The sequence below is a fragment of the Nycticebus coucang genome, chromosome 22 (assembly GCF_027406575.1).
Source record: "Nycticebus coucang isolate mNycCou1 chromosome 22, mNycCou1.pri, whole genome shotgun sequence".
Taxonomy (NCBI): domain Eukaryota; kingdom Metazoa; phylum Chordata; class Mammalia; order Primates; family Lorisidae; genus Nycticebus; species Nycticebus coucang.
Window position 1 is genome coordinate 31,219,441 of NC_069801.1, and position 22,617 is coordinate 31,242,057.

At 50.7% G+C, this 22,617-nt stretch overlaps 1 protein-coding gene across 3 annotated transcripts in view; it reads right to left on the minus strand.

Annotated features, from left to right (window-relative positions):
* Positions 1-1,173: 1,173 nt before the first annotated feature.
* RSPO1 (R-spondin 1) overlaps positions 1,174-22,617 on the minus strand; it is a 28,561-nt gene continuing 7,117 nt past the window's right edge. For all 3 annotated transcript variants that reach the window (XM_053576678.1, XM_053576677.1, XM_053576676.1), the window contains 6 exons: positions 22,077-22,203; positions 19,108-19,489; positions 5,186-5,377; positions 3,099-3,248; positions 2,636-2,824; positions 1,174-1,920 (listed from right to left, as the gene is read on the minus strand). In XM_053576678.1, coding sequence (XP_053432653.1) covers positions 1,754-1,920; positions 2,636-2,824; positions 3,099-3,248; positions 5,186-5,377; positions 19,108-19,201 — 792 coding nt within the window. In that variant the 5' untranslated portion in view covers positions 19,202-19,489; positions 22,077-22,203 and the 3' untranslated portion in view covers positions 1,174-1,753. The remainder of the gene's footprint in view (positions 1,921-2,635; positions 2,825-3,098; positions 3,249-5,185; positions 5,378-19,107; positions 19,490-22,076; positions 22,204-22,617) is intronic.

Consider the following 22,617-nt stretch of genomic DNA (forward strand, 5'->3'; position numbering starts at 1 on the left):
CTGGCTCCCCACTGGAACCAATACCTAGCCCAGAGCTGGCACAATGTTTAGAATGCTACAAGAAGTCATTCCATCCACAGCCCTGCCTTTGGGCGGGACTGTCCTCAAGATTTCAGAGAGCCTATGTACTCCCTTCCCTACGAGGGCCATGATAACCTTCAGTACAGGCAGCCCCCAAGTTTCAAGTATCTGACTTACGCATGACTCACACATACAGTAGGGACTATTACAGGTAATAAGTAAATGTACTTGCTCCAACTTACATATACATTCAACTTAAGAACAAACCTACAAACCCAGAGACCTACGAACCCATTCCGCAATCCAGGGATTGATTGTATGTAAAGTCTGCTGTTCACAGATGGAAAGTCCTCCTTTATAGCTGACCAGAATCTCTCCTACTGCAAGCTGGCATTTGTTCCAGCCTTTGGGGGGTAAATTAGAGCACACTTTTCAAACTTACATGTACATGCCAGTCATCCAGAATCTTGTTAAAACACAGATGCTGGGTCCTTGGATCTAGGATGGGACCCGAGATTCTTACTCCTAACAAGCTGTCCAGTGACATTGCTGCTGATGCACAGACCCCTCTGAGTAACCAGGGTGTAGAGCTATTTAGCCCCGAAGTTTTCTTCCTGCTATGGATCTTCTGTTGAGAAAGCTATTAGGGGGTCTATTGAATTCAGCCCTGTCCACTTTACCTAAGAAATGAAAACACTATAGGCAGGCTGCGGTGGACATGCCTGTAATCCCAGCACTCTAGGAGCCCAAGGCAGGTGGATTCCCTGAGCTCAGGGGTTCGAGACCAGGCTGAGCAAGAGTAAGACCCTGTCTCTAAAACCTATCTAGGCATTGTGTTACAGTCCCAGCTACTTGGGAGGCTGAGGGAAGAGGATCTCTTGAGTCCAAGAGTGTGAGGTTGCTGTGAGCTATGATGTCACAGCACTCTACCAAGGGTGACAGAGTAAGACTCTGTCTCAAAAAAAAAAAAAAAACACAATGTAACCTAAGCATTTGTACCCTCATATCAATATGAAATTAAAAAAAAAAAAGTCAAAAGAGAAGAAAAATAATGAAGTTATAAAAAAGAAAAGAAAAGAAATTTAGCCCTGTCTCCTCTTCCTTCCATCTGTACCTCCCCAATCCTTGCTCCCTGAAAAGGAATGTGGTGCCTGTGCCTACTGCTATTGTTAAATTTTTTTTAATTTGAAATAAACTTTAAGCAGTTTTCAGAGTCAGGATAGCCCTGATAGGTACCATGGATGTGTAACAATACCCTCCAACAATAAAGTCACACAGCTGGGAGTGCCCAACAGGGTAGGAAGAAGACCACTCCCCCGGGGCCCCAGCAGGCCTCAAGCTTTGGCTCCCATCTGCCACCAGCCAGTCCAATCCCAGTAGCTCATCCAGAAGGCTCCACTCTGCAAAGCTTGGGCTCGGATGCTGGGACACATTCTCTCTGACATGTCCGTCCGCTGGGAGCTTTGTAAACAAAGTGTGCACGGCTGGCCTGAGGGATGCAAGTATCTTCTAGTGGCCTCAGTTGTGTGTGTGTGCATGTGTTTGTACACACAACACATGTGTGCGTGTATGTATGGTTGCATATTTGGACAAGGATTTGTGTGTCTGTGTGTGCATGGATGGATGGAGTGTGTGTGTACGTGTTGCCCCCCATACTCCAGTTCAGGAAAGCTTTCATCACACAGAGCAGCGCTGGACTCCTCCTGCACAGCCCAGAGGCTGGACCATGTCCCTAGGTAGTCCCCGCAGACATGAGCGGCCCCACCGTCCCTTGCTGCTGCTGCTGTTGCTGCCCCTTGCGTCTCCGAGAGCCAGTGCCTGGCTCCTTGCTCTCCTTCCTGGCAGGGTTCTTGTTGGCATTCTCCTGCCGGCCCTGGCTGCCCTTCCTCCTCTTTTGCCCTGTAAGAAGCCAACAGCAGGAAGAATCAACCAAGGATGTGCAGGGAGGCGCTGGGCATGGCTGAGGGCCCTGGGAGGGGAATGTGAAGAAGCTGAAGCGGGGTGCAAAGCAGGGAGGAGGCCTCCTCTGACCAGCAGCCACTTCAGAGGATGCTGCCGCACGGGGACTGAGAAGGATCTCAAGGGCCTTGCCGCCCTCCAATCCTTGATGCCCACAAGACACTATCCTGTTCCTCATGGCTTCCTCAGGCCTTGGATCCTGATGGGCCAAGAGCACTTCCTAGGTGTTTGATGTGGCCCTCAGGACAGCAGGACAGGTCCCCCCTCCCCCGCCCTACTCCCCACCAGCTGCCTCTGGGGCCAGGCAATAAATAGCAGCACCTCACTGCCAACGGAAGGCTGTGTGACCTTGGTGCAATCACTACACCTCTCTGATCTTAGCACCCCTTTCCACCCCTCACATCCGACTGTGGGGGTCCTCTTAGAGTGAACATCCACTGGCTCAGAAGAAGTGAAGAAACTACAGAGATATTGCTCACAGGAGCTTGTGGCTTCCAACACTCCACCAGGCCATGGCACTTAGCTGGAACAGTGTAGGGGCATGAGGTCTCGAGTTGACACTCTGTCTGGCCTTGCCCTGAGACCCTCTCCTGAGCAGAGGTGATGGGACCTGCCGTGGTTAGCACCTGAGCCCCGACCCCTGGCTGCAGCTCACCCTCAGGACATGGTATCCTCTGCACTGTGCACCTCCGGGTCTCCTGGGTGTCGGTGCAGGGGGCCTGGTCCCCCCCAGCACCGTGGAGTACCCTGCGTGTTCGCTCCTGGAAGCCCCTCCGGAAACCACAGAGCTTGTTCTTCTTGGAGCAGAGCCCCCATGGGGACCACTCACTCATTTCACATTGTGCTGGCAGCAAGGGAAGGGAAAGGGAGAAGGATGAAGTGGAGAGGGTCGCGTCCCCTCCCATGGCCCGGAATCCCCCAGGGGAACCTCCCCCACCTGCCCTCTGCACAGCTTTAGTCCAGAGGGCAGAAAACTCCTTAGAGAACCTGGAACAGGTAGTGGTGGGGTAAGCTCTCCTAGCACAGCGCCTCCGGCCACACAAGCCCTGGCCAGACCCTCCCCTCCCCCTCCTCCTGGGATCCTGTGCCTTCTGCCTGCAGTGTCCACCACAGCTTACCAGGACTGCTGCACTCCATGGTGCCATTGGCAGCTGCGAAGCCCTTGGGACACACTGGGTAGCAGCGGCCCTTGTGCAAGTACAAGCTGTCCTTACACTTGGTGCAGAAGTTGTGGCTGAAGCAGGCCTCACAGTGCTCAATCTTGCATTCTGAGGAGAGAACGGATTGGGGGCCTCTGGCCAGCCTGGAGAGGACATTTCCCCTTCCTTCCTCAGCCCCAGTTCCCTCCATCCACACCCACACACATGGAGAGGGGAGGGGAGGGCAGGCAAGGAAGGGCAAGGGCAGGCGGGGGAAGGGGCTGAAGCAGCCACCCTTGAGGTCAGTTGGGACACTTGTTGCCATCAGCCGACTCAACCTGAACCCAGTCTCAGGCCCTGGAGCCCAAGGTTGAGCCCCAGAGAGGAGGAGGGTGAGGTCCTCAGGGCTTGGCAGTGTGAGAGAGGAGAGTTTCAGTATTTCATAGCATCCCAAGGGCCACCCTAATCAGAGTTGAACAGAAATCAAATGACCCCAGAGAATGGCCATGTGGTCCCCTCTTCCCCCAAACGCTGGTTTTGTCCTGCTTGAGGCAGAAGGAATCTGCTTGGAAGAGTGGGAGCAATCCCAGGGCAAATTCCTCTCCTTATACATGGTTGAGTTCCAGGAACCACCTTGGTTGGACTCCTGGGTCCCTCCCTGGTTCCCTCCTACCAGCTCTCTCCTCTGGGGGAACAGGGGGAGGGTGGGCCATGCAGGGCTTGGCTGGAAGCAGGCAGCGTCTTTCACAACCTCTCCCTTCCGAGAGTATGGGCGGGGCTGACTTCTTCTGGTCTCTGGCACCTGAAGCCCAGGCTGCCAGTTTCCCAGGAGTGGGCACAGCCACGAACTCCCTATCCCAAATACCCGGAGGACCAATAGGGCAGCTCCCAGGGTCCCCTGTCCTCCTAAACTCCCCACCCTCTTTGTACCTCCTGGCCTCTGTGCTTTATCTCTGTCTCACCCCCCTCCTCCCCACCTCGACTCTTTGATCCTAGGCTTGGATGCCAGTAAAATAAGACCAAAAAATAAGAACAATAGCAGCTACCATTTATTAAGTGCCAGACAGTGCATCTCACAACAACCCTAGGGGGTACGAACTCATATTCCCATCTTAAACGTGAAGTGTTGAGAAGCTGAGACATGCTCAAGGTCACGCAAGGCTGAGTAGCAGAGTTGATGCCAGAGCTCAGGCCACTAACCCTGGGCCAGTCATTTCCCCTTGGGCCTTGATATTGTCAGCTCTAAGAAGGGCACCACCACTTTTCCCCTGTCTCCTTCCAAAGGTGGTTGTGAGACTCAGCTGATATGAGATCTGGAAACACGCTCTAAACCGCAAGGTGCTGAACAGGAGGGCGGGAGTGTTGGCATTGTTCCCTGGAGTGCATTCCCTGTGTGGACCCCAGTGTGTCACAGCTGTGGCTACAGAGATGGGATGCAGCTATGACAGCACAAGCCTTGGAGCACGTGGAACTGTGGCCGGCATGGAAAAGCAGAGCCAGAAGACCAGGGGGAGGAGAGGGCGGGAGGGCGTGCTGACAGGACGTGCCTTTCCCCGCAGTGTGGCACCAATAGCGCTTTTTAAGAAGTGTGTTGGGATAGGTTGCGTATCTGAGAAGCATCTTTCCGGCTGCAGTGCAGTGGGAGGGTTTCAGAGATCTCTGGATCTCCAGAGGGCCAGAGGGCAGTTGAAAGGCTATTGCGATGGTCCAGGAGAGCTGTGATGGGAAGCTGGGTAAGACAGCAGCAGTGAGAATGGAAAGGGGATGATGGTGATTGGGTGGATGAGCTGGCTGCACAGGTGACAGCTGCGGCTTGGGTGACGGGTTGGGACACGAGATAGTGACCTGCAGGAGTACCATTAGACACAGGTTCAGAGGGAGGAGCGGGTTTGTGGTGTGAACACACTGGGTAGGAAGCATGGGAGAGATACTTGCATTTAGAGGGGGAGCCTCTTCTCCTCCCCTCGGCGCCCCCTCAACTCCTCTTGTCAACTGAGTACAAATGGTTCAACGCACCCTCCCCCCATCCAGAGCCTGCGCCCCCCACAGTCCTGCCCACAACTCACTTATGCACTTGTTCATGTCGGGATTGCGGGCGTCGAAGAACCCAGGAGGGCAGGACGGCAGGCAGACGCCCACCTGGCGGATGTCGTTCCTCTCCAGCAGGATGAACAGCTTGGGCGAGCACTTGAGACAGCCGTTGACCTCTGAGCAGAGCTCACAGCCCTTGGAGCAGGTCTGGCTCCCCTCAGAACTGACTGCAAAGGGCAAAGCCAGGGTGAGAAGTTGGCTGAAGCAGAGAGCCCATCTTTCCAAGCTCCCACACAGACAGGATGTGAGTAGGCTGGAGTTTCCTTCTCCTTCTCAGAAAGCACAGGCAGCTCTCTGCAAGGCTGCTTTATAAATGTTCCCAGTACCTTCTCCCCAGAGAACTAGCACAGACGCCTGGAGCAAGATCACCCATGGGTCGGTCCCACGTGCCTCCCCAGCTCCAGGCACAACACAGGCTCATCCTCTAGGCTTGCCCCACCATCCTCAGAGAAGCAACGGAAGCTACACCCTTCCTGGAACTTACCCCTACACTCCCCAGAGTAAGAAAAGTTCAGCCTCAGGCATGGAAGGACAGTTTTTCTTGTAGCTGTTGTTTTTTTATCCCCAAGAAGGTTGAAAAAGTTTTAAGGACAAGAGGGGTAAAGCATTAAGCTGGGAAAAGAGCCACCTACCCAGAGATAGAAAGGCAACTGGAATAAACAATGACTAGAACAACGGTCTCAACTGGGGATGATTTTGCTCCTCCCCAGGGGACATTGGGCAATGCCTAGAGATGATTATCACACCTGGGGAGAGGGGCTGCTACTGGCATTAATGGGGTAGAGGCCACGGATGCTGCTAAAGATCCTGCAATACATAGGACACATATTTGGTTCAAAATGTCAAAGGCACCAAGGTTGAGAGACTCTGGCTTTGAACCACCCTTTGAAGCGGCATGGTCTTCCATCCCAGCACCAAGTCTCAGAAGGTTGATCTCATTCCTTCCAACACTCACTGAGCCCTGCGCTGGGCTGCTCTGCAAAGGAACTCATCTTTCAGTGAAATAAACAGACCCACGAAAAGGTAAAGGCAGACAACTACAAGGCCATGCAGTAGTAGATCCAAAAAGAAGGAGTGAAAGGATTCACAAAGGAGGTGCCATTGGGGCTGACTCTTGAAGAATTAGTAGAGATTTGTCCTTTAGGAAGTAAAAATAAGGGCTGTCAAGGAGCAGGACCAACATGGAGGTGCAAAACTACCCAAAGGGGTGAAATGCAGATAATTTGGGGTGAAGGTAAGAAAAGGAGGGGAGTGGTGAAAAATGAGTCCTATGTTTATGTCATATCATGCTAAAGAACTTGAAACTGATCCTGCCAGGTGACATTTCCGAGGTGACATTCCTCAGAACATGATTCTCATTAATAGGAGGATGTGGAAGAAGGATTCTGTATTAAGTAAGACCAGGAGCCAGTGGTTCAAACAAATCTAAACAAAATTCTTCACTATAGCCCCTCTTGCAACCTTTACTATGTTCCTGTGTAGAGTGATTCTTTTTTTTTGAGACAGAGTCTCACTATGTCGTCCTGGGTGAAGTGTTATGGCATCACAGCTCACAGTAGCCTCAAACTCTTTGGCTTCCCAAGTGGCTGGGACTGTAGGTGCCCGCCACAACGCCCAGCTCTTTTTTTGTTACAGTTGTCATTGTTGTTTAGCTGGCCCTGGCCAGGTTTGAACCCTCCAGCCTGGGTGGATGTGGCCGGCGCCCTAGCCACTGAGCTTTGGGCACTGCCTGTAGAGTGATTCTTTCAGGAGGAAGAGTGAGCTGTATTTCCTAAACATTTTGTCCACAGGACACTTGGTTTATTTGTTTTGTTTTTTTTTGTAGAGACAGAGTCTCACTGTACCGCCCTCGGGTACAGTGCCGTGGCGTCACACGGCTCACAGCAACCTCTAACTCTTGGGCTTCCGCGATTCTCTTGCCAAAGCCTCCCGAGCAGCTGGGACTACAGGCGCCTGCCACAACGCCCGGCTATTTTTTTGTTGCAGTTTGGCTGGGGCTGGGTTTGAACCCGCCACCCTCGGCATATGGGGCCGGCGCCCTACTCACTGAGCCACATGCGCCGCCCTGTTTGTTTTTTTTTAATTTTTTTTTTTGTAGAGACAGAGTCTCATTCTATCACCCTCAGTACAGTGCCGTGGCATCACACAGCTCACAGCAACCTCCAACTCCTGGGCTTAGGCAATTCACTTGCCTCAGTCTCCTGAGTAGCTACAGGCGCCCGCCACAATGCTTAGCTATTACACAGGACACTTGTTTTGCAAAGTCTTGCTCAGGACCTTTTCAGAGCTGTTTAGACAGAAGGAAGCCACTGGAGCATTTTAAGCAGGGATGAGACCCAGTCTGATTTACTTATTGGAAAGATTTCTCTGGCAGCCAAGGTGCAGATCAAAGTCAGACTTTTTGGGAGGAAGCCAACTACATCATCCAGGTGAGAAAGGGGAGAAAGTCTTAAAATTCTGTTTAGAGAAGATGGAGAGAAAAATATTAGAGAGGTGCTCAGAGAATGCAGTCAGCCAACCAGAATGGCTAGAGAGAAGAGAGAGGTGGGGAGGAGGCTGGGGGATGCCCAGCTGTTTGGCCTAGGGTGTGGGGAAATGTGAGGTCAGACGTGAAAAGAGGCCCATGGAAAGAGAAGCAAGTTGAGATGGAAGGAGAGGATAGGAAATACAGACAGGGTGCCACAAATGTATACACATTTTAAGAAAAGAAAAAAACTGTATTAATATACACCAATAACAAAAGATGAATTACAAGTCACATTCAAGCACCTTTTGTAACTGCAGAATTCAAACACAACTTGATTCCCATCACTGCCACCTAAAGAAAAAAAGTGACTTGAGCATTACAATTTTTTTTTTTTTTTGAGACAGAATCTCACTTTGTCACCCTCAGTAGAGTGCTATAATGTCATAGCTCACAGCAACCTTAGACTCCTGGGCTCAAGCGATTCTCTTGCCCCAGCCTCCCAAGTGGCTGGGACTACAGGCACTCGCCACAATGCCTGGCTATTTGTAGAGACGGTCTTGCTCTAGCTCAGGCTGGTCTCAACTCATGATTTCAGGTGATCTACCCTCCTCGGTCTCCCAGAGTGCTGGGATTACAGGCATGAGCCACCACGCCTGGCCCCAATTTTTTTCTTTTTCTTTTCTTTTCTTCCTTGTTTTTTTTTTTTTTTGCAGTTTCTGACTGGGACTGGGTTTGAACCCCTACTCCTTTGAGCCACAGGTGCCGCCCCCCTTTTTTTTTTCTTGAGACAGTATCACCTTGTCACTCTGGTAGAGTGCTATGGCATCATATTCATAGCAATCTCAAACTACTCCTCGGCTCAAAGCGATCCTTCTGCCTCAGTCTCTCCTGAGTAGCTGGGACTGCAGGCATGCACCACTATGCCTGGCTAGTTTTTCTATTTTTAGTAGAGTCGGGGCCTCGCTCTTGCTCAGGCTGGTCTCGAACTCCTGAGCTCAAGCAATCCATCTGCTTCAGTCTCCCAGAGTGCTAGGATTGCAGGCATGAGCTACCGTGCGAGGCCAAATATTACAATTTTAATACAATTTTTTCCTATCTTGAAATGTGTATGCCTTTTTTTGGCATCTTCTGTCATGAGGAGCCACTGAGAAGGAACCACAGTGAGGAGCAGCAGATACCAGCTGCAGACCCGGGATCATCAGTGTGCAGATGGCAGGAGATGGTGGGTACAGCTGACTCAGAGCTCAGGCTTTAGAGTCAGCTGCACCTGGTGCCAATTTCCCAGTCTGGGCACTGGGGAATAACATGGACTCCCATGCGCCTCCCTTCCCACCCCTGCAAAGGACGATAAGGATGTCCACTCCCGAGGACTGCTGGGAGAGGGGGGAGTTCTGTGCTCCAGGAACGGTTCCCACTTTCAGAACAGGAGAAGGAGTGGAAGAAGGCAGGAGGACAATCACAACAGTTGTCATAATGACACACCAATAACCACAACAATGGCAGCAAGTCACTAACTGCCAGGCGCGGTCCTCAGTGTTTGATGAGAATAATTCACAGAAGGCTTTCAAAAACCCACAAGATACGTACTATTGTGATTGTTATTTTTTTACTTTTTCTTTTTTTATTCTCATTTTCACAGATGAAGGAATGGAGAGGTTAAATTACTTGAACAAACTTTCTCAGCTGGTATGAGTTTCAGACAGAGGAAGGCTAGGCTAGGATGATAGAAAGTCACACGAAGTTGGTGTGAAAGTCACACCAACTTTCTCAGCTGGTATGAGTTTCACACAGAGGAAGGCCAGGCACGGTGACTCAGGCCTGTGATCCTAGCACTCTGGGAGGCTGAGGCAGGTGGATTGCTTTAGCTCACGAGTTCAAGACCAGCCTGAGGAAGAGTGAGACCTTGTCTCTAAAAAATAGCTGGGCATTGTGGCCGGCGCCTGTAGTCTCAGCTAACTGAGAGGCTGAGGCAAGAGGATCTCTTGAGCCCAGGAGTTTGAGGTTGCTGTGAGCTATGACGTCACAGCACTCTACCCAGGGTGACAAAGTAAAACTCTATCTCAAACAAACAAAACAAAAAGAAAACTGAAGGTGTGGTAAGGCTAATTTTTTTTTTTTTTCAGACAGAGTCTCACTCTGTTGCCCAGGCTAGAATGCAGTGGCATCAGTCTAGCTCACAGCAACCTCAGACTCCTGGGTTCAAGCAATCCTCCTGCCTCAGCCTCCTAAGTAGCTGGGACTACAGGTGCTTGCCATAATAAGGCCCAGATAATTTTTCTATTTTTAGTAGAGACAGGGTCTTACTCCTGCTCAGGCTCAAACTCCTGAGCTTAAGTGATCCTCCCACCTCAGCCTCCCAGAGGTCCTCAAACTGTGGCCCGCAGACCACATGAAGCATTGTGATTGTATTTGTTCCCGTTTTGTTTTTTTACTTCAAAATAAGATATGTGCAGTGTGCATAGGAATTTGTTCATAGTTTTTTTTTCCGTGTCCATATTTCAAAAATTTATTTATCTCAAACTGTGCATAATGGAGTAAAAACTTAAGTTGAAAATGAACCTGTTATAAGGATGATATTAGTTCAAATATATATACATGGATTCTCGGCAGACTGATTCAAATAATACAGAGCCGAATCTTTTAAAATACAACTACGGAAAAAAAGGAGGGAAACCTTAAAATATCACAATAAATTTACAGAAATATTACATGTTTTTTTATTTTTAACTATAGTCCAGCCCCCCAATGGTCTGAGGGACAGTGAATTTGCCCCCTGTTTAAAAAGTTTGAGGTCACCTGGGCTAGGATTATAGGCATGAGTCACAATGCCTGACCTAGACTAATTTTTTTTAAATATGGAATTTATGGCCAGCCACAGTGGCTCATGCCGGTAATCCCAGCACTTTGGGAGACTGAGGCTAGAGGATAATTTGAGGCCAGGAGCTTGAAACCAGCCTGTGCAGCATATAAGTAGACCCTGTCTCTACAAAATATTAAGAAATTAGCAGGGGATGGGGGCGGGCACAGGGGCTTAGGCCTATAATCCTAGCACTCTGGGAGGCCAAGGCAGGTGGATTGCCTGAACTCCCAGGTTCGAGACCAGCCTGAGCCAGAGTGAGACCCCGTCTCTAAAAATACCTGGCTGTTGTGGCGGGTGCCTATAGTCCCAGCTACTTGGGAGGCTGAGGCAAGACAGTCACTTCAGCCCAAGAGTTTGAGGGTGCTGTGAGCTATGATACCACGGCACTCTACCGAGGGTGACAAAGTGAGACTCTGTCTCCAAAATAAATAAATAAATAAATAAAATAAAAATTAGCAGGACATGGTGGCACACACCTGTAGACCCAGCTATTTGGGGGGCTAAAGTGGGAGAATGATTTTGCAGTGAGCTATAATTACATTACTGCACTCTAGCCTGTGCAACAAAGTGAGACTCTGAAAAAAAAAAATAATACCTGTATAGAGTTAATGTTGCTATTTAAATAATTTAATCAATAAATTTAAAAATCACTATTGTTCTTATTGTATAGTCATTGTATGAGCAAAACTAATCCTTCTACTTTGGGCCTTTATTCAGCTGGATCACAAATTAATAAATCATCATAGACTTTAGGAACCATCTCCACTTCAATGATATCGAATCCTCTATTACTCTATTTCTTTTTATCTAATTTGTTATTGAAATGAATACTCCCTCCCTCTCAGTTTTCACCTTGGTTTCATTTTAAAAAATGAAATGTCTATTATGTAACAGACATCACCTTGGTATTAAATAAAAAAATGGATTGTCTATGGGATAACCATGTCCCATTTTCAGCTCTCTCCAGCTACCTTGCCACACTCATTTATTCCTTGGTTATCACCTTTGTTGAGGACAGATTGCAAATGGCACCTTCTCTGCTGTCCATCCCCCATTCAACCATCAGCAAGTCTTTGTGTGCATCTTTTTTTTGAGACAGTTTCACTATGTCACCCTTGGTAAAGTTGGCGTCACAGCTCACAGCAACCTCAAACTGCTGGGCTTAAGTGATTCTCTTGCCTCAGTCTCCCAAGAAGCTGGGACTACAGGTGCCCACCACAATGCCCGGCTATGTTTTTTTTGTTGTTGTAGTTGTCATTGTTGTTTAGCAGGCCCACGCCAGGTTCCAACCCGCTAGCCCTGGTATATGTGGCTGGTGCCCTAACCACTGAGCAACGGGCGCGGAGCCAGTGTGGGTGCGTTTTTCTTACATGCTATCAATAATGTGGGGAAAAAAGTGTGGCCCACAGCAGGATATGGAATGAGTTCAGCACGGCAGGAGTGTGGAGTGGATGCTCAGACAGGAAACTGGGGAAGGAAGACAGAATGGACCAGGATAAAGGGGGTTAGACACTATTCTGAAGGCAAAGAGGGATCACTGGGGTGGGGGGTCAACAGGAGATGAGGTCAGGGTAGCAGTTTGGAAAGATCACTGACAGAGTGGGGAATGGTTAGTTGGGGCAGAAGGGCAGGCAGACAACTCCTGGGGTAGAGGTCCAGCTCAGGAACTTAGGCTGAGCTGAGAGAAGCAGACATGAGAAGCCAGGCAGCAGGGCCAGTAAAACAAGGGGATGGACTCAGCGTGGAGTGGCAGACAGGAACAAACACGGGTCCAGGTGGCTTTAGGAAGCTGGGCTGGAGTAACACGGTGGCCATCATTTGTTCCCTGAGGGAGGGATTACAGGAGAAAGAGCAGCTTGGATAAGGGAAAGGTGAATTACCAAGTGTCAAAGTGTCGGGTTTGCGGTTACTGTGGGAGAGTCCCGGAGGGTGTCTATTAGGCAGTTCAACATGTGGGTCTGGAACTCCAGAGAAATATCTTGGCCAGAAATTGAGATGTGGAGTCCTGAACATGAAAATGGCCATCAAAGGCACGTGGGCCCATGAGATGGCAAGAAGAGTGGAGTCTAGAGAGTAAGAGAAGGAATAGACATTTAAGAGAAGGACAGAAAAAGGCCTTGGCAGGGGACAGGAGGATCATACTGTTTTATGGAAGCCGTTAGAAGAGCACAGTTAACTAAAGAGGGAGGTGTCACTGCGTTGACTGCTGCTGAGTGTCACACAGGTAACTGGCACCCTGTAGGGTGTGGGGCAGGGGAGTGGACGCAGAGGGCAGTGATCAAGGAGTAAAGGCAGGTGAGGAAGCAGACAGGGGGGAGGGCAGGGAAGGAGAACTGGGGTCACGGCTGGGTAGACCACAGGAAGGAAAGGTAGCCCCAGGAGGAGGCAGCCAAACACTGCAGCTAAGCAGAGGAAGGGGGCCCAGGAAAGAAGTGAAGAAGGACCCTTGGAGAGGAGAGGCAACAGGAGCCACATCACAAGGGAGAGATCTTCAGGGGCTGGCGCTGGAGGGAGCTGGGACAGGCAAGCTCTGGAGCAAACCTGTGAGACTCTATAATCAGCCGTCATTGATTATTGATTGGGTGACCTTCAGAAGGACAGTTGGGGTAGAGTGGTGGGGACCAGAGCACACCACAGTGCACTGAGGGGTGAGTGGGAGGGAAGGAGGCAGGGGAAAAAGCAAGGAGAGGGACAGGGAAGACGGACAGAGAGCAGAGCCAGAGCCAGAGAGGACAAAGCAGCTGGGGTGGGAAAGTGATGAGACTCACTGGTGGGGAGTCAGAGGTGACTCCCCAGAGGTGAGCTCAGCCTTGGTCAGGGGGAGGGACCAGGGCCCTCCATGAGGGCTGGCAGTTCAGAGAGGGACGGTGGCTCAGGGACAGGTGGGGGCATCTATTAGGGAACAGAGACCAAAGGGTGCTCTCAGCTCAGCAAGAGAGTGAGAAGTGGAGAGCCATGAGAAAGGACTTGACAGTGGGACTGCTTCTTGAAAGACGACATGTGTTTGGAGGGGATGCCTAATAATTCAAAAGGCTCATTCATAGAGACTCATTCATAGAGACATTAGCTGCACACCTCACCGGTGCCCAGGTGCACCAGGAGCTGGGCTGTGGAGGTAGAGCCTCAGAGGCCCACCCAGGGCGGAGGGAAGCAGGGCCACACACAGGCTGTAGAGGGGATGCAGAGGAGTGACAGACGGCACTCTCTGACCCTGCAGCCTGGAGTAGGGGGGTTGCCACATGGGAGGAATAGCTCATGCAAAGGCTCCAAGGCCCTGAACATCTCAGAGGGTTCACAGAATGGAAAAAGGGCTTCAGGTATTCTACTGGGGAGGAAAGGGGCCATGGAAGGGCGTGGTTGGACGAGGATTCAAGGACCTGGGTGCAGGAAGCTCTCCCCTACTGCTTGCCTGTCATGGGAGGTGGCACTCAGGGAAGGCAGCCTCACAGAGTTGTAAGCCTGACTGAGGCAGCTGGGTGGGCCTGGCAAGGGCAGGGGACTCACTGTGGCGGCAGCCTCCTTCCTGACTTCTTCACACACACACACACACACAGCTTTTCCTTTCCCACCCACCCACCCCACACCCTCCACCCCAAGCACTCTGCTTCCCAGCGACTCCACTGAGGCAGCAGGCTATGTCCCCTCGGGTCCTCCTGCTCCCAGCCTCCTCCATCCTCGGGCAATGATGAGGACTTGGTTCCAGCTGGTCCAGCCCCTTCCTACTCCCTGAAGAATCACGCTGGCTCACATAGGCCCAGGGGCTTCATTTCCCACCTTCCTCATCACCTGTGAATTTTCTTAAACCAAAAATCCAACGTTTTCACATCCACTCCTAAACTCTACCCCTGGGTCCCTATCACCTCCAGAGTGAAAACCCAGCTCCCTCCCTGGCCTAAAAAGCTTTCCAGGCTGATCCCAGCCACCTCATCTCTCAATACCACCCCTAAGCAATATCAAACTATTTTTGTTTTTCTGGACGCATCCCACTATTTCACACCTCTGTGCCTTCAAGCCTCAAGCCTCAGAATTAAAATCACTTCCTCCAGGAGGTCTTCCCTGATCTCACCTCCTTGCAAAGTCTGAATGGAGCATTTCTCTGTGTTTCCATGCCTCCAGTACTTGAATCTGCCATGGCAGATATCACCTGATATTGTTATTATCTGCTTACATGTCTTTTTCTCCCTCTAAAGAGAGCTTTGGAAGGCAGAGTCATTTCTGAATAGGAGCCTTCTCTAGAGAAGGCTAAGTGTCCACGAGGGGACAGGGATCCCCTGGGATGTAAGGTTGAGGGTATGGTGAGTGACAGAGGCTCAAGAAGGGGGCTGGTGTATGGATAGATCTCAGTGAGCATTCATTCACTAAAGGGTAGGGACTGGAGTTGATAGGAAGGGGGCGCCTAGGGCAGCACCTGTGGCTCAAAGGGGTAGGGCACCTGTCCCATATGCCAGAGGTGGCAGGTTCAAACACAGCACTGACCAAAAACCACAAAAAAAAAAAAGGAAGACGGGCCTAGGGTAGGTTGGGTTAGGGTCAAGGGAAGTGAAGACACTCACCCTGACGCAGAGGAATAATGACCTTGGTTTGTGGGTAGATTCTAGCATTGAAGGATTTGGTAAGACAAACCTGAGTTCAGTTGGCGGGGCTAGGAGAACAGGGAGTAAGGCCTCAGGCAGGGTACTGAGGAAGGGGCAGGCAAGAGCTTCGTCAGACAACATGTTGTCCTGGGAGCTGTCTGTTCCTGTGGCCTCCTGGTACTTAGCGCTACCCCCTGCACATTGGGTAAGCCCTGGACGTGTCCTCTGGGGAAGACCCAGGGTTCTTTAACTCAACTGCAAACTTAGTTTAGACTTTGACTTTCAATCACCTGGGCCAAAATAGCCTCTTAACTAGGTTGCTCGCCTCCTGCCACCTCCCCTCAGCCTCTACTGCAGCTGGACCCTGTGCACCCCTGATTACCTGACTAAAACCTCCCAGTGGGCCGGGTGCAGGGGCTCACACCTGCAATCATCTGGGAGGCCAAGGCAGGAGGATCACTTGAGCTCAGGAGTTTGAGAACAGCCTGAGCAAAACAAAACCCCATTTCTACCAATAGAAAAATAAACTGGGTATGGCACCTGTGGTCCCAGCTACTTGGGAGGCTGAGGCAGGAGGATGGCTTAAGACCAGGAGTTTGAGGTTGCTGTGAGCTATGATGACACCATGACACTCTACCCAGGGCAACAAAGTGAGACTCTGGCTCAAGTCAGGCTGTGTCCAAACTCTCATCCTGGTGAGTACCAAGAGCTTGATGATTTGACCTCTACCAAGAGCCTTCCTTTGGCTCCAGGCAGCTTTTGTTGCTCTATCCTAAGGAGCACTGGGCTTTTTGTTTTAGCAACAGAACCATTCTTTTCTTTTCTTTCTCTCTTTTTTTTTTTTGTAGTTTTTGGCCAGGGCTGGGTTTGAACCCACCACCTCTGGCATATGGACCGATGCCCTACTCCTTTGAGCCACAGGCGCCACCTAGAACCATTCTTTTCCATAGAAAAAAAATCCCCAAAGTATGAAACAGATATAAGCACAGCTTCTCCAGTTAAAATCTTAGGCCACCCCGAACCCTATCAATACATCATTTCCCCAGCTACTCCTAGCTGCACCCCATCTCCCAGATAAATACCCCATGCCTCCTCCCAGCTGCTCTAGGCTCTCCCAGGCCCCTGGGTTGCCCCCTGCCACAGCATTCTGGACACGGGTTGAAATGGCCTCACTGCCCCCCCACTGGCTTGTGGGCTCCTCAGGATTCATTTCTGCGATCCAGGGCAGGCTCTGTTGGTTCTCAGGGAACATTTGCTGAATGATACAAAGAATGAATGGAATCGGTGAGGGAAGAGGGAACCTAAGGGTGTTCATCAAGGAGGGGGTAGAAGCTGCAGGGGGAGCCTGGGGCACCAAGAAGGGTCCAAACGGGATTACAGCTCCAGAGGAGTCAGGGTTCAGTGAAGGAATGGGGTCTTTGGGGGGCATGACTGAGGAGGGCCAGGAATCAGAGAGGAGAAAGAGCTCAGGAAGGGGAGTACTCCATGAAAGGGGTGGTGAAGGATGAGGGTTGGAGAGGGACCCCAGATAGAGAAGGCACCCAAAGGAGTGGGGGTCCATTAGAAGACAGGGCTTCGTGAGGGGAGGTGCAGAGAGAGGAGAAGAGGGGAGGACCAGACAGTGAAAGAGGAGGGGGAAGATAAGAAGGGGTGGAGAAGAGAGGAGGAAGGGGCAGTCATGGCCCTGCCAGGGGACTTCACAACTCAAAGCTAAAGAGAAGTTCTTTGCTCAACTTCTCCCCGGCTCATGCAGGGAGACCATCACCCAGACCCTGAGACTGGACATTTCTGGATTCAAAATTGGTGTGCAGCTCAGGATCAGAATGATATTAAGTGGTTTCTGACAGCCCTGCTGACCCACAGTTGAGGGATGTCAGACAGAGTCAACAGCCTTGAGGCTCTGAGGCCCAGATGCACAGCACATCCACCTGTGCCCCAAGTCTGCCCCGTGCCTGTGCCCACTCTGTGCCCTCCGACACTGTCCAGAGGTCTGAGCAGGCACACAGGTGCCTTGGTCCTCCCCCTTCCCACCCCTACTTCCCCCAGAGATCCTAGGGCAAAATGGTCTGTGCATTGTTCATATAACAATGATTTGCATCCCGAAGTCTACACAGAGCTTGATGTTTTACAAAGGTTGTTAAAAATGTGTATCTATTACCCATATCAGCCTTACTATATTCCTATACATTTCAGCTTTGTGATTGTGACTGTTATAATTATTATGTAACAAGTATCACCTAAGAATCTCATCCCTCCCGAGCTTCGTCCATTCTGAACCCTCAGTGCACCCCTCTGAATCTCCCCACACCTCACCCCACCCTTGACTGTCACCATCAAGATTGTCCATTACTCACATCACTTAGTAGCAAAAGCTGGCTCACATGCTGCCAAAGCTGTTAGATGTGGCCTTACGAAAGCAGGAACATCAAAATTGCTGTATTAGACTGGCCGTTGCTAAGACCACTAACACCAAGCCCTCTCTGACATGCACTCTAGTACTTTTATTTTTTTTCAGTACAACAGACTTGAACTCAGGTCTTATGACCCCCAGTGTAGGTGGGTGTGTGGCTCTGCATGTGTGAGCGTGAGCGTGACCACTCGTGCATGTCGCATGAGCGTAAATGGTTCCTCTCACCCTCTCTCTCTCATTTCGGAAATAGAGGAGACTGATTATAAATGGCTAAACGGCATCTGGCCCATGGAGTCCAAAATACTTGCCACAACTGATGAGAGGGAGGGAAATCAAGGCCTTGCTGTTGATTAAACCTCACCGTCTCTAATTGTTTGTTAAGCCAGGGATTTTCAGCTTCACCAATTCTCTGAGCTTCTCTCCCCAGGCTAAGTTCTGGCCTTGGCTGCTCCCGTGGAAACCCAACAGAACTCTAGTAACTTTCAGCCTTCACTGGTGGGCTGGGCCTCTGGCTGAAGGAGAAGGGAAACGTGAAGAAAGAGGTGCTTGAGCTACACTTGAGGAAGAACTCTTGCCTGTGCAGGTGGCATCTCTTGGGAGAGGGGATATCAAAAGAGAGACCTTGGGACTCCAGGGTTCCCACCCTGTCCCTACCATGAGTCTCTCCCACGCTACTCACATAACATATGGGACCCCATCACTGGAGACAGAATCCAGAGACTAAGAAGCACCTAGCCAGTGGGTGGATGCAGGTTACTCTTACCCTCTATTGAACTCCGTTTCTCAAGAAAACTGGGCTCACAGGCATTAGGAGACCTGGTTCCAACACTGACTGTGTGTGTCTTGAGGCCTATTTCGTCCCCTTTCTTAGCATCTGTACAATGATAGGATTTAGCTTTTCTTTTTAAACTATGAGAATCTTTTTTTCCAATGACATCACACGTGGAAGCTCATTACTGAAAGCAGGGAAAAGTGAAGCTGCTCTGGTTTGAAGGATGGTAGGACCAATGCCCTGCCCGCCTGACTCCCCTAACCCCAGATGCCCCTCCCTGAATCCCACAGTCTCACACCCCCCTACTTCCCTGTCCTTGCCCCACGATCCAGGCAGGGGAAGCCTTGTAGCCCAGTGCCAAGCTGCACAGAATTCTCGGCCCAGAGGGGTTGAGGGCTGCACTTCAGCCACCAAAAGAAAGGAACCCTGAACTACTCCGGTGAGAGAGCCCAGCACACTGGGGCGGGGGCCAGGGAAGCATCTCCATGGATACCACACAAAGCTGGTGTTATGTCAAAGGGCATAATCCACAACCTAGATCCTCACAAGAGAGGGGTTAATCTAGAGAGCAGAGTCTACAAAGGGAAAAATAGACAAAGTGAGTAATCTACACAGTGGGTAATCTCAACAAATTAATCCACCAACTGGGTGATGCACAAACAGGATCATCTACTGAGTAATCTACAAAGCTGTAATAGACAAAAGTGGAAATCTGCAAGGGTCATCACAGAATAAAACCCCTGAAGGCCCCCTCCCCCCGAGGCCCCCTCCCACTCCCAAAGCCAGCAGCGGCTCTGCCCACTCCATTACTCACTCCGCCTCTGCCTCTTCCCCTTGATACCACGGCTGCCGAAGGCCAGGTGCGTCCAGCTCAGAACCAGGGCCACCACACACAGCCCAAGCCGCATAGTCACTCGCCAGCTCCAGGCCCCTGAGAGGAGGGGTGGTCTCTGGGAGGGTGGATGGCACAGGGCTCTTGCTAACGCCTCCGGGGCTGGGTCAGCAGCAGGAGGCCCAGGCCTGGGCCATGGCCCAAATCCACCATAATCTCAGCTGGGGACAGAGAGGGCGTGGAGAGCCCAGTTCTCCATCAGCTCAAAGGGAGGTCCTCAGAGACAGCCTTCCTCAAAGGCACCTCGGAGTGTCACATGGGAAATCTCTTTGCCACTTCAGCAGGGACTTCTCCAAAAAGCAACCTGTGGATGGAGTAGAGAGAAGGGTTAATTGTGTGGTACCATGCGGCCCCACCATGCTTCCCACCTTCCCATGCAGTCTCCTACCCAGAAGACTGTGAGAACTCAGAATGTTAGGACAGTTCAAGTGACCCACCTAGCCACATTCTAGAAGGAATCTGCTCCTTTTCCTATCTTGCAGAATTCCCTAACCTGGGACTTACAGCTGACTACCACAAGTAGCCAAATATGGTGGGCACACAACCAAACTTATGGATCACTGATTATTTCTCAATAATGGGAGCCAGCTGGCCCCACCCCTGACTAATATTGTCCAGCTCTAACTGGAAGTCCTTCTTTAAGTCTACCCTACAGACCTCATGCTGCAGTATTATCATGTCTCTTGAAGAGGAGCTCTCTGTCCTTTCATGAGTGACCCCTCAGCCTTCTCCTCCCAGTGCTGAGTCACCCATGAGCCTTTCACCTGTCCTGGAGCTAGAGCAGTGGCCCCCGGCAAGCTGGCAGACTCTGCACGGCCCTCTGGGCTTGGCGGGAGAAAAGGAAGTAAGGCTTCCCCCGGCCACAGAAACTCTGACACAGCAGGCCCGGCGGGCCTGGCCTTTGTGAGAGGATAAAAGAGGTAGCAATGCCCGCCCTGGCCAGAGACACAGAGAATGGGGATAATCCCCCAGCCCAGCGAGAGCCAGGTCTCTGGACCCGTTGGCCGGCTGGGGTGATGGGGGCAGGGGAATTGGTCCCTCCCCTGATGTGTCTGGGAAGTTGGATATCTGAGCCCAACCTGGGAGTGAGAATGAAAACTCTGCTTCCCATTCATGATCATGCACTCATGCTGTGACACTCCCAATATACTGTCAGAGCAAAGGCCTGCCACACTTCCCTGCACACCCTCCCACGCCACACAGGGACGCCAGAAAGCAGTGAGTTCAGGGCTGCAGCACAGGCATCTCTGTGGATGCATCGCCTTCCATCCTCTGGTTAGATGCCTTTAAACAAGTCACTTAGACTCACTGAACCTCAGTTTCCTCATCTATAAAATGGGGATGAGCTTGCTACTTCACAGGCTTGCTCTGAAAGTCACGTGGCTTTGGGCTTACCAATGAGAAACCTAAGATGCTAGAGTAGAGGTGCCCCCACCCCCACCCTCGCCTTTCCCCTTTAGACTCCTCGGTGCCAGTCCACCCCCTCGCCTCTCAGGGAGGCCACAGCAGAGCCCACCTGTGTGGGAGATAAATCATTATCCCCTAAGGGAGTTTGGTACCTCCCTCCTTGGCCTCTCCCACTGGCTTTGAAGGCCAGACACACTCAAGTGGTTAAGCTGCCTGTGAGAAGTGTTTACATGAGGCTGATGGATCCCACCTGGTGCTGTGGCTGGAGCCAGCGGAGATGCCCCCAGCCACCCCCAGATGCCCGTCAGCGGCCAACCCCTCCACACCCCTCCGGCACTCCCTGCATGACCTGTCAAAGCCGTTCCATCTTCCCCAGCCCACACTACACACTTCTGTCACCCACAGATTTTGGACATACAGCCAAACTTATCAAACTGGGGTCTTCTGCTTCAAGTCTATAGTCTCAGAGGCTGGCTGTATAGCATTATGGTTAAGGGCATAAACTGCTGAACCAGACTGCCTGGCTTCCAATGTCAGCTTTGCTAATTTGTGTTACCATGGCTTAGTTGTTCAGCTGGTCTGTTTCCTTATCTCCAAGAGGATTGTAGTTGTTTATAACTTAAATGAGTTATGCATAAAACTGCTTAGAATGGTGGTGGGCATGTAGTGATAACTTAATATTTGTTATATTTTTGTGATCAAAGCTTTGTTTTGTGTCTACATTCTAATGGTCATTTAAAAAGCATTATGGGCAGCGCCTGTGGCTCAGTGAGTAGGGCGCCATCCCCATATACCCAGGGCAGAGGGTTCAAATCTGGCCCTGGCCAAACTGCAACAAAAAAATAGCCAAGCATTGTGGCGGGCACCTGTAGTCCCAGCTCCTCGGGAGGCTGAGGCAAGAGAATCGCCTAAGCCCAACAGATGGAGGTTGCTGTGAGCTGTGACAACACAGCACTCTACTAAGGGTGACAGTGAGACTCTGTCTCTAAAAAAGTAAATAAATAAAAAGCAGTATGAACATTTTCTATGGCATCTAGATAAGAACCTTAATACTGAGCACTGTCATACAATTTCCACATTTGCATTTATTTTTATGTTTGATTGCCTTGGCACCAAAGCAATCACTCAAAGTGATAGGATTTGCCTTTAATAAGCAGCATTTCTCAACCAAGGTCTGAGGCCCCCTGGCACATCTGTTCCATCTGACAAGCACTGAAGAAGACTATATTAAACAAACTTGGTGTTGATGCCAGTCAGTGAGTCTTTGGTCTCACCATGTCATCAGTATCCCTGGAGTTCTTGGGGCAGAAAAGGTCTTCTATCCGTCTCTGCCCTCCTTGCACCTACCCAGCACAGCGCCTGGCACATCAGGGTTAGTACTCAGCAGATGATAGCTCCTTTCCTCTCCTGCCCTCCTCTTCTCGCACATTCCTCCTCAGTCTTCCCAGGTCCTAGCTTTCAGCCTCACCCCTTGCCACACTCACCCAGTCCTTGCCAGCGAAGATCGTCACTCCCACCTGAACTGCCAGGGAACCACTGTCTCAGCTGGGAGATTGTGAAGAGGATCCAGGTGTGAATTTCACTGGAGCAAATGACACTGGCTTCCCTCACCTCCAGGATGGGAAAAATTTCAAGCATTAAAAATAATGATATTTATTTATTTATTATTAATAATAATGAAATATATATGGAGAGAGGGAGAGAGGGAGAGAACCCTGCAAAGGAACTAAAAGTTCATCTAGCTCATGCCTATAATCCTAGCACTCTGGGAAGCTAAAACTGGAGGATCACCTGAGGTAAAGAGTTTGAGACCAGCATGACTGAGAGCAAAACCCTATTTCTACTAAAAATAGAAAAGTGAGTCAGGTATGGCGGTGGGCGCCTGCAGTTCCAGTTACTTGGGAGGCTGAGGCAGGAGGATCCCTTAAGCTCAGGAGTTTGAAGTTGCTGTGAGTTGTGATGATCCTACTGCACTGACAATAGTTGCCTGGGCAACAAACCAGCAAGACTTTGTCTCAAAAAAAA